The sequence below is a fragment of the Bombus pascuorum genome, chromosome 3 (assembly GCF_905332965.1).
Source record: "Bombus pascuorum chromosome 3, iyBomPasc1.1, whole genome shotgun sequence".
NCBI classification, from domain to species: domain Eukaryota; kingdom Metazoa; phylum Arthropoda; class Insecta; order Hymenoptera; family Apidae; genus Bombus; species Bombus pascuorum.
Window position 1 is genome coordinate 1,497,355 of NC_083490.1, and position 11,721 is coordinate 1,509,075.

At 35.7% G+C, this 11,721-nt stretch overlaps 3 protein-coding genes across 3 annotated transcripts; 1 reads left to right on the forward strand and 2 right to left on the reverse strand.

The window, feature by feature from the left end:
* Window positions 1-1,954: 1,954 nt before the first annotated feature.
* LOC132905244 (raf homolog serine/threonine-protein kinase Raf) lies at window positions 1,955-7,010 on the reverse strand. The gene is made up of 2 exons (XM_060956363.1): window positions 6,147-7,010; window positions 1,955-6,095 (listed from the first exon to the last, which is right to left on the reverse strand). Exons 1-2 carry the CDS (start codon window positions 6,167-6,169, stop codon window positions 3,824-3,826), a joined length of 2,295 nt encoding a protein of 764 aa, XP_060812346.1. The 5' UTR covers window positions 6,170-7,010; the 3' UTR covers window positions 1,955-3,823.
* Window positions 7,011-7,458: 448 nt separating this feature from the next.
* On the forward strand, window positions 7,459-8,599 carry LOC132905264 (estradiol 17-beta-dehydrogenase 8). Its single transcript, XM_060956414.1, has 4 exons — window positions 7,459-7,616; window positions 7,727-7,843; window positions 7,922-8,297; window positions 8,383-8,599. Exons 1-4 carry the CDS (start codon window positions 7,586-7,588, stop codon window positions 8,597-8,599), a joined length of 741 nt encoding a protein of 246 aa, XP_060812397.1. The 5' UTR covers window positions 7,459-7,585.
* LOC132905263 (deoxynucleotidyltransferase terminal-interacting protein 2) lies at window positions 8,531-10,080 on the reverse strand. Its single transcript, XM_060956413.1, has 2 exons — window positions 9,492-10,080; window positions 8,531-9,402 (listed from the first exon to the last, which is right to left on the reverse strand). Exons 1-2 carry the CDS (start codon window positions 9,586-9,588, stop codon window positions 8,708-8,710), a joined length of 792 nt encoding a protein of 263 aa, XP_060812396.1. The 5' UTR covers window positions 9,589-10,080; the 3' UTR covers window positions 8,531-8,707.
* Between the last annotated feature and the right edge of the window lie 1,641 nt (window positions 10,081-11,721).

An 11,721-nucleotide genomic window follows, 5' to 3' on the forward strand; every position in this document is an offset into this window, starting at 1 on the left:
ACTCGTGTAATACAAATTAAAGTGAATTGTACATTAATTGAAATGCTCGATCGTACAAAATTATCACTCGTAAACGTTGTATTCAATATATTCTGATTAAGGATACATGAGACAGTACTGATACGATGAAGTGTCGTTATTGCGTCGCTTCCCGAGTCCCATCCAAGAAGCAACGATAAAGATTGCAAATGGTTTTTTGTATCCACAAACACGCACAAGTTTTATCAATAGCATATTACTTTCAACGTCAATATACTAGGCTAGTCGATAAAATATATCGAAACTCCGTTAGAAGAAGAACGAAACTTATTACATGAAGATTCAACTTTTTATTTTTGCTTCTTTTCTTTTTTTTTTTTTTTTTTTCATTTTTTGCCAGCTTCTTCGGTCGAATACAATGATCGATCGATCGTCACGATCAATCGCAATAAGTATCTCGAATCTCAGCCACGCTATCTCGTTACAAGACATACATTTCACTCGATAGCAGCTTCAGCATAATATGACGAAAACGAAGCCGAAATCCTATTACAATACGTGCCATGCGACGTCTGTCAATCAAACGAAAAATCTGCCATCCGATCGTTTTTTCGTGTCAAACCCGATTGAGATTCGTAGTAGAATTCGAAGAGAGCAAAATGTTCGATAATTCGCTTATGCATAACACGGTTAACAATGCCGATATACAAGACATATTTCTGGAAGTGGAGAAGTTCCAGTTTGTTCGAAACTAACCTCGTCGTCGATCTTTTGGACCAATCAAAATCACCAATTTCATTGACGTGTTGAAGTTAACTCTAAGAAGATTCGTAGATCAAGAGCTGTTCCATTTCTTTTCTTCGATATTCTTTTTCGTTCCGTTCTTTGCAAACGCTGGATAATTTAAATTAGATCGTTCATTTTGAACGTTTTTAAGCCAGTTTCACTTATCGCTATTCGTCACTTCCGATTTGATTCTACGCTTCGAAGAGCCAACTCCCATTAATTTTAAAATGTACATAACGTAATATGTTTCTCGGTGTTCAGGTCGACACAAAAACACATTCGATAATCTGCAACCGCATACAAACCCTTCTACATGTACGATATACATTAAAGCAATATACAGAGGAATGTCTTCCGAGAAAATAATATTCTAAAATTTGATAGTGACATACAGGAAGATTGATTAAGGAGGACGCAGAGCGCGAGGGTCGCAAATTCTACCGTTTGCTTTCTCTTGTCTTTGTATTCATCGTCTGTTCACGTGCGTTACACATTACACATATCTAAATAAACACTTTTTATTCGTACTATCTTACTAGTCTTCGCAATAAATTAAAGTGTAAAAACTAAAATTAAAGAAAAAAGAGAGTATTTTACATCATTGGTTAAATATCAGCACACTTCATCAAGACCTAATTCAAGTTGTATCGTATCACAAGAACAAAATGGTTTAAAGTGTAAAACGCAAGTAAAAAATGCAGGAATAGGTTTTTTACTTCTATATATTATACAGCCTAACCATTGTACATCGTGGAGGATTCATTCGTATCACTCGAAGGTTTTATCATATCTAGAAAATTGCACTATAAAAGATCTCGGAAAGCCATTTAAAAAGAGCTATCCCCCGCACCTTGCACGACATCCTCCTCTTTTACATATCTCTTTTTTTTTTCATTTAATAATATTTTTGTAACATCGTTAATTATGTTCACGGTTCGCTATTTCCCTGTTACGAGAAAGCGTCATTAACAATGACAAGTGCGTTCCTTCATTCCGGTGAACGTGTTCATCGGTAATTTTCGTTCCGTTCTCATCGTCGTTTTTACATACATTCTCTCTTTTTCTCGCTCTCTTGCACACTTGAACACGTTTTCTCTTTTCCTACGATTCACATATTCACTGTTCCTCGCAATCACGCACTCTCGACAAAATGTTAAAATCCAGCACTTATTTATTAGTATTTTTCCTCTTTTTCTTTTTTTTTGTTGCTTTTTAATTGCATTTCATCACACTTGGATTATACATAAATAAATAAATAGTAAATCGGGATACCACGTGCTTTAGAAACAAGATATCACTCGTTTTAACTAGTGAAATTTCGAAGATTTCCTCTTAGGCCTTTTATATGTTTTGGAAACATGTCACGGTTTGACGAGTGTCGCATCGATGTTAAATTTTAGGATACGCCCGCGAATCAATGATGCAAAATGTTACGTAGTCGGTATGGTTTATCATCGATCGCGTAAGCGTGCTTCAGACGCCCATCGAATAAAGTTTCACTAATTTCTCTTTTTCACTACTCCCCTAAAATTATACGATACACAAGTCGAAAAGTTCACTCTATTATTTTCTTTTTCGCTCTATACCTCTTTATACTCGCAATCCGCATACGTTTCCCCTATATGATTATTTACTGTTGATCGGGCCGTTATCTGAAACACGTTTGGTCGTAACAAAAGTTTCGATTACCTCGTAAAACTGAAAGTCTTTAATGCTATGTAACAAATACTTTACGAATTCATCACTTCGAAGTGAAGTTCGCGCCCCTTCCTGCATTATAAGCCTCAAATACAGTGAAAAAAAAAACTTACAAAAGAAAAAGAGTAATAGTAAAAATGAATAAATATTAAAATGCAAGGAACAACAGTCGACTACAAAGTTAGGAAAAAGAAATGGAAGTTAGTCGATAACTTGTTCAATCTATGTCGCAACACGATATTACTTCCTCTTTTTACCGTCGATGAATGTAAATGATCCTTTAGGCCTTGATTCGTAACGATGCTCCAAATCAAGCCAAAACAAATGACTCGCGAGAATGATTTATTATAGTCTATAATATCGATGAAGTCTTAAAGTAAAGGCCAAGTATACATATCACTTTTTATTTGACTTTCAATTTGATTTGTCATCTTTTTCATATTCTTTTTTTTTTTTTTTTTTTTAATACAGTACAACCTTTTGGTATCGTTGGACCAAAAGAATTTTTTTCGTAGAAAAAAAATTTACTGCGTACAAAAAATCAGTCAAATATGATTATCATTATAGAAAACAATTACTACAAAAAAAGAGGTAATCGTTGTAAAATATCTATTACTACAGGATATCTAGTTAATCTGTATTTAGAGTGTCTACATTTCGCTCTTTTTAAAAAACAATATACGCAAATTTTCGATAATTTCAACGAAACTTATGTACATACTAACATTAAACTATAAATTATAAGTTATATGAAAAGGAACAATTCTTATGTGAGCATGTTGAAGACAATACATGAAGGAAGTAGGTACAAAAATCACTTCGGCGTTTGCAAAAATACTTCACAGACAAATGACGGCCCACGTAGATTTAAATGCCGTTACTTCTATTACTTACTTAATTTTTACATCCTTCATAAGGATTCCACGAAAGTACAGACCTCTACACCAACACGCGTACACGTACGCTCGTTCGTACGTGTATACACTTGTTTACGAATACGCGTTTATGCACGCGAACAATAACTCGTTAAATAAATGTCCTTTTTTCATAGATACTTGGTAAGTATGTAAAGGTAAAAGCTACATATGCGTTCTTGCCATGAAATACATCGGATACGTCAATTAATAAGATGAATTTTTGTGTCCTTATATTTTTTTTTCCTTTTATATTAGTTGCATTAAGTATTGTATAATCACATTCTACATCGAGCGAACAGTTGCAACACAGTCAAAGTGTAGTTATAAAGAATCGCATAGATTGTTCATAGCTAAGTTTATTACGATTTCGTTTCCATTTTTTTTTTTTTAATATTTTTAATTTTATGCAAATTGCATCAGACTCGTTACTTCGGGTAATACTTTTATATGTTCCCACCGGAAGGATAAAAGGAAAATGCTCCGAACTGAAAATTCACTGGAGTTTTTGGCGAAGCACAAGTGTATACAAAATCATCTGATTGTAGCTGCGTCCTATTTAAGTTTGGTTCAGATGCTGATCTCGTTATTTTAGGTAATCCTCGTGAAAGACCTTCTAAATTAGCTAAAATTTGACGAAATATTGGTCTATCCTCCCTAGAAAATTTGATGCAATCTTCTGTCAGTCTCTTCAGTGCCTTGGGAGTATCTGAACGCAATTTATTTAAATCCGGACGTAAATTTCCACGTCCAACCATAAATAATATCTGATCCTTGTTATTAACATGCGAATATGGTAATTGACCGGATAGTAATTCAAATAAAACAACGCCAAATGCGTAAACGTCAGACTGAAAACTGTACGGATTTTCTTCTTGCATTCTTATGACTTCTGGTGCCATCCAGAGGATAGATCCGGTTGGTTGATGGAATTGTTGAGAACCGGACCATCTAGTTTTTGCCGTAGCCAAGCCAAAATCTCCAATTTTTACAGTAAGATCGTCGTGCAGAAATATATTGTTACTCTTTAAATCTCTGTGAATGATATTTTTTGCATGTAGATAATCCATGCCCTGTGCAGTTTGTCTTCCAATTTCTATCAGTGTGAATAAATCAAACTTTGTCTCGAATACGTGTAAATGTTTATACAGAGAAGAACCTTCGCACCATTGGGTAACAATAGCCAGTTGTGGTTTGCTAACGCATCCCATGAACAAAAGAATATTTACATGCCGTGTCTTACGTAAAACTGCAACTTCATTCTTAAATGCTTGTAACTGAGCAGCAGTAGGTATTTTGACATTAAGCGTCTTTACAGCTACAGGACCGTGCCAATGAGCTTTGTATACCGTTCCAAAAGAACCTGATCCAATGCGAGCTCCGATTAAGATTTCATCTGCTGGAATTTCCCAATCCTCTATAGATTCTCTAGGTGCTAAAAGATTTTTAGACGATTCGTCGGCTGATCTCGCTCTTGGTCTCTTCGGCCTTAAAGTACTAGTAGGACTAGCCTGTGTTGACTGACTATGTTTCGTCGGGCTACTACCTGGCGATACTGCACTTTGCATGATACCAATGGGACGACCTAAACTCTGAGATCTACTGTATTCATCTAAGTTAACAGATTCTCCGCTTGGTTTCACCATATTAAAACAAACATTAGGCGCAGAGCTGGAACGATCTTGTTGTCCCAAAGAACGGGGATGCCTCTGGCTTCTCGATGGAGCCAGAGACGGGGACATGCTTCTACTTAATCCATATCCTGAAGGAAGTTGCAATATCCCAGCGGTACTTTCAAGGTTATGTGCCAGTAACGCTTGGTAATAAGCATCTTGCATACGTACTTGGTGGCACAAAGCAGGTACACCACCAGCACATCTCTGATGAAATCGATAATTGCATGTTCTACAGTAAAAGCCTTGAAAAAGGAGTTTTCTACAACATTCACAAAATGCTAGTGAGAAGAAAGTCTTGCGCACAAAGTTATGAGAAATGGAAGTAGTTATTGGAAACTTATCCAAAATTTCCACGGATATTTCGTCGCAGTCGAGCAACGAGATGTCTGTATCCCAAGAAGTAAGATATTTCGAGTTGTCTGCACCCAAAATATATACGACGCACATTTCCGTAGTCAAATTCCTTAATTTCATTGCTTTGGCAAGTGCATCTCTTAACGACAGTCCTTCGCGAACCTGTACACTTGTACGCTGTTGATTAGGTAAATATGCCCTGAGCAGAGATTTCATTGGAGTTCTTTGACCTCTTGAAGCAGATGTATTAGCATCACGAGATTCACTCTCTGACGTGGAAGCACTACCAGATACTCGACCAGCGTTCAACAATTCATTGAGCTTCTGTTCCTTAGATTCTAAATCATGCAACTTGCTAGTTAACTCTTGATATTCATTTAAATATATCGATGGTGGATGTTGGAATCCAGCAAATCGATTGTTTAGAGCGTCAATATTTTGTCGAGTGACGTGTATCACATTTTGTATATTTCTCAACTCATACCTCAACGGATCTGTATCCAAATAACCGTCCTCAGAATCGCTCAGTTCTCCCGATTCCGGGCCGCTACCTCGTGAAGAGGACATAGCTAACTGTACAGAGTGTAGCTTTTTCCTCTGTCGGCGATGACGGGAAGATACAGTCGAGGACGACGAGGACGAGGAGGACGGCGACGTAGCTGCCGTCGCTGAACGTATCGCCTCGCACCTACGACACGAAAACTCCGTGTACGCGTTCGCACGGACCGCCGTGTAATACCTCTGCTCGCCGATCACGGCCATCTTCTTGCTCCGTCGGGCAGCATCCTGGGCCGCTGCTGCTGCACTTCGGAACACCTTGGTAGCTTTACTTTGCTACCGGTTACCGCCGAATTTTTCTCTAGTTCGAGCTTTCACCACGCCGCCGTCGCCTCACCTCTCACCGCACGACGACACACGACGACGCGTCCTCTCACGCACCTCTCTTTTTCTTTTTCTTCTTCTTTCCTCTATATACCTCTCTCCTACCTCCTTCTTTCTTCTTATGTCCGCCAAATCGAACCTACTTTCCGATGCGCGTCTCCAAACCACGCTGTCTTTCCTGACTTTTCGGCCATTGAATTTCTACTATCACGTCGCGCAACAGTTTTCCGTGTTCCGCACAAAATGCGGTCCGAACCCCGAAATCGGGTACAAAATTCTTTCGTTTCGACCTCCTGCGCAATCCTCTTTCTGCTTCTTCTCTGGAGCCCTTGCGAAAGAAAACTGGCACGAGCGTTACAGGACCGTGAGCAGAGGCGCGGGGCTATGTTTCTTGAAGCGCCGGTGCTGCCAGTCTCTTTGCGTACAACCTTCCGCCCCCTCCCACTCATTTTCTTCCTCTTCCTCTGTTTAAATTCTACCTGTTTACTTGCACAATTCGTTTTCACTGTTTTCGCAATAAATATTACTTTCTTCTTTTTCTCCTTTAGATCTTCAACAGTTTTATCTCATACTATTCCTTAGTTCAAGTAGCATAGAAATTTGTTTAATCTTAGACGTTTCAGCAAAAAAATTTATTGTTGAAATATCGGAATAGAACTTTGCGATAAAATAGAATTTTGTTAATTATTTTAAGATCGAGATGTTACACCGTATTGCTTTCTGCTTAAATATTAATGATACATATTTGTATCATTTCCTTTGCGAATTTAAATAATATTTATTACAACATTTGACAGCTTTATCAATATGATTTTATATTTGACCATCGCACTTCGATAGATCTATTTTGTTTCTCACTATTTAAAGCAAAATATCCATAGGTCGCCTTACATTCTCTCTGAGAAACAACCATTTGGAACAGGTCTATAATTCAAGTTCAATTTTTCTGTAAACATAGCTACTCGCGTTGCGTTTCTGACGTCACTGCAGACTTGCGTTGACGTCAGCAGCATATGGTACGGTTACCTAGGTAACAGAAGTCCATCCTAATTGGTTCAATGCTTGCGTACATACTTACTGTGCGTATATCTACTAATAGCAAATAGTTGAAAAAAGTATTCGAACTATATCAGAATGACTAGCGAATCAGCAAAATCAATGTCTTTCAGTATCTTTTACTTATTCATTTTCGCTACAAGATTACTTATATTGATCAAGTCATTGGTCTTTTATAATCTACATTTGTAATTTATCTGTTCGACTTTGTACTAGTTGTTTTCTAATTAAAGAACGAGTATGGTAGCCGGCAAAGTGGCCTTTGTAACAGGTGTGCATTTAAAAAAAAGAAAAAAAAAAAAAAAAAAAACAGAGGAAGAAGAAAAAAAAATTAGAGAAAGCTTATATTGCATATCAAAATAGAATTTACTTCAATTACAGGTGCTGGTAGCGGTATAGGTAGAGAAGTATGTCGTATTTTGGCGAGACAAGGAGCTAAGGTTATTGCCACAGATCGGAACTTGAAAAGCGCTGAAGATACCATTACTTCTTTAAATGGTTTGAATGTTAAATACTATTATTTTTTTCCAATTATCTATTTAAAATAAAATTATTAAAATTCTACGCAATTTTTAGATTCCAATCATTTGGCATTAAATGTTGATGTGTCAAACGAACAAAGTATTCAAGAAGCATTTAAAAATGCAATAAGTAAATATTCAACTGCACCTACTATTATAGTTAATTCTGCAGGAATCACGCGTGATCAGTTCATTTTAAAACTCACGAGTGAGGATTTTGCTAAAGTACTTGATGTGAATTTAAAAGGAACATTTTACATAATTCAAACAGCAGTAAAAGAAATGATTAATGCTAACGTAAGTACAAGTGGTTCGATCGTTAACGTAAGCTCTATTATTGGAAAAATTGGAAACATGGGTCAAGCTAATTATGCAGCATCAAAAGCTGGAGTAATAGCTCTTACACAAACTGCTTCTTTAGAATTTGGACAGTAAGTATAAGAAGTACTTATAGTATATGTACAGTATTTTGTTCAATGATTTTATAATATTATCAGGCATATATTTTTATTATAGATTTGGAATTCGCGTTAATACAGTGTTGCCAGGTTTTATAGAAACCCCTATGACAGAAACTGTACCTGATAATGTAAAGCAGTTATTTATAAAAAAAATACCTCTTCACAGAATGGGGAAACCAGAAGAAGTGGCAGAAGTAATTGCATTTTTAACATCTTCCAAAAGTTCTTACGTTAATGGTGCTTCTATTGAAGTTACAGGAGGGATGCATTAAATTTATATAGACTTCTTTAAATATACATATTTTTGTAATTTTTATAATGCATTTGATAATTGTAAATTTTACAAACGTTAGGTTAAAATACATATTTTCAATTAGTATTTATTTTTTCTTCTTCCCTTTAAGTTTCCTTGCATGTCTATGAGCTTTATAATGCAATTTTCTCTTCTCATCAATGATTTCTTTATATTTACGTTTATTGAACTTAGAAAATTCAGCATCAGCCATAAGTTCGTCAACGATCGTCCTCTTACGTTCTTTCTTAGTAAGACGCCCAGAATAGTAATCCAAATGTGAATCCATAACTTTACCAATTTGAAAGTACTTTGGTATTGTTTTAAGATCGTTCTTTTTATAGAAATGTTTTGGATCCAACACCGATCTCATTCTTATAACTTGAAGATCATGTCTGACTTCTGGTGTCAATTCAGGAGCAGGCATATTAAACCAACCTTCGCCTTTAGTTTTAGCACGCTCTTTGCGTCTTTTAGCTGCTAATTTTCTTTTACTTAGCATATAAGGAGGTACGGCATTTAGCTGTTCAAAACCAGGTGTTATGACACTTTTTTTAAGTGTCTGATCTATCGATGTCACTTCTTTTGTCAGTTTGATTAAATCTGGAGCAGGAGCTGTACGAACCCATTTTTTTGAGGATACTGTTTTGTTTGACCAACCCATATCTTTTTCAAATTCCTCAAGATCGATATCCTTAGTTGGGTTGCAAACCACTTTTTGAATTGGAATCTCATCTTGGATTAAATCTTCCTCTATGTCAAAAAATTTGACCGACTGTGTACCTGTTAAATTAATGTACGTAAAAGCATATTATTATTGTCATAAATTCTTAATCCCTAAAAATAATATGATACAATGTAGATTTAATTACCGTTATTTTCAAAGTCTAAGTCGTCCTCATCGCTGTCTACCAAACGATCTTTTGTCACTAAATCTGCTTGGCCTTCCGTATCAATTATTATATCCATTATTAAAATTATTTGTTTCTAAAAGTGAATTAGAAAAAAAAACTGTTTGCTTTCTCAACGTATCTTACATGAGTCACGCGTGCCTGCTATGCTCTGCGGTTTACTTCAAACCGTAGTAATGACTTCTTTAAACAACTTTAAATGTAAAAAGTATCTTAAAAAGACTTAAAAAGATTTGTTATATAAGTAACAATATAATCTTTCTAAATATTGAAACAACCACAAACTCGGAAACGAAATAATTAATAATAGACATTCATGCTAAATGCATCACCTTCGGCACTTGGCCGTGCGGTGCAGCACTAACTCGGAAACAACTAGAACCATAAGTGTAAGCACTGTCATTTTCTTTCTGGTATTACATATTATCACACTCTAAGTCGACAATTTTCGTAATATAGAAAATATGTAATACACCCGAAAGTTACGTAAACTTGACAAAAATTATCCTAGAGAAATTCGTAAATATCTATTTTCCTTCCAGGCTTGTTTATTGTATTAAAGATATACATATATATACATACTAACTAGGTTACCGATCGGGCACAGTCACTTCATTTCTGAACATACCGTTAGGTGTCGCCTCTTTCAAGCGTTTAAGCACATACTTTCCTTTCCACTTCCTCCTTATCTTTCCCCTCATGGATTTGTTAATACCAAGTAAGTATTTATTTCTTTCTACCCCTTTCACTTCTTCCCCCGTTTTGACGAAGACAAAATTTGGCGATACGATTTTAGCTACTACTATTTATGCGTAAAAAACATTAGCAATGTTTTACACAGATTTCAAAATGTTTTACAGGTGATATTATTCTTCACTTTGTTTACTAACAAGTTACCAACTTATATTCTTCCACCTTTTATCAGCTTTCTCTTTCTATGGTGCCCTTACTCCGAATCCGAGTCCACTTATCAAGATAATAGAAAAAAGACTAAGAAATAACTCTAATCTTAATTTTGCGTCTAATTACTAATTACCACTACAAATAATTCAATTCTTTATTAATATTAGATACACTATTCACGATCATGAAATAAAAGCATATACTACGATACGATTCTTCTCGTCCCGATCGCGTGGAGAGTTGGTTAATGAATTTACGGAAGTTTTGTGGAATTACTTGGAATAGGAAAAGGTAGGAGAGATTAGAAGGCCAACGTTGCCGGTGATGTCTCTGATCTTTATTTCATGCGGGGGTTTCAACCGGTATGTCCGCCTTAAAGACATCCGCTCTTAAATAATGATCGTAAAAATAATCCTGGCTAAGCAGCGGCTCGACAAGCTATAATATACGATTCTCAAATTGAAGTAAATTTAAAAAAATTAAAAAGTAAAATTAAGGACCAAAGTACAACACTACGCTCAATGTATGTATTTCAAAATCTAGAAAAACGATCATGACCATTCCCCGAATAGACACCGTATTTTGCAGCTACGATTTCATTAATATTGGCTTCGCCAAATATTCTATCAAACTAACCTATAATATCGTAGAATTATGTTGTCTTTTTACGTTGTGTTTTTTTTTTAATTTTCTGATATTTTATATAACGAAAGAACGATGACCGCTAAAGAGAAATCCATTTAAAAAGGAAGGTTAATCGCTAGAAGACCAGCTTTGGATCTTCAATGAGGCAATGAATCAAAATTTTAATTTTATTTTAAGAAACTTGTTCCTTCTTCGTAAGAAAAGAATAAGACGAAATTCGATTTGCTTTGAGCAATTTCACTTTGCGCAAACGCAACACTTACATTACAGAGCAAAGATGCGGAACTAACGAAAGAGAAATGCTAAATTAGGAGACCTATCATATATCATAGTGAGTTTTGAAAAGAAAGTTTTTAGGCCCATTTGGTGGAGCGATTTCGAAAATGTAATTATAATATTATAAAATCCATAATCATATGATCTTTCATTTCTCTTTGCCGTGTTATTTATAGACTAAACTGCTGGAATGAGACTTTGAATTGGTGATTTTTTCTCATCGTACAACTAAATCGACATTGTCATGGTCAAAGTTTGATTAATATTCTACGAAGACTTTACCAAAAGAGCAACGAAGATACGCGGAGTATTGCAACAACGTAAAAGTGCAAGTGCATTTATAAAACAAGCAACTACACTTCGTAAC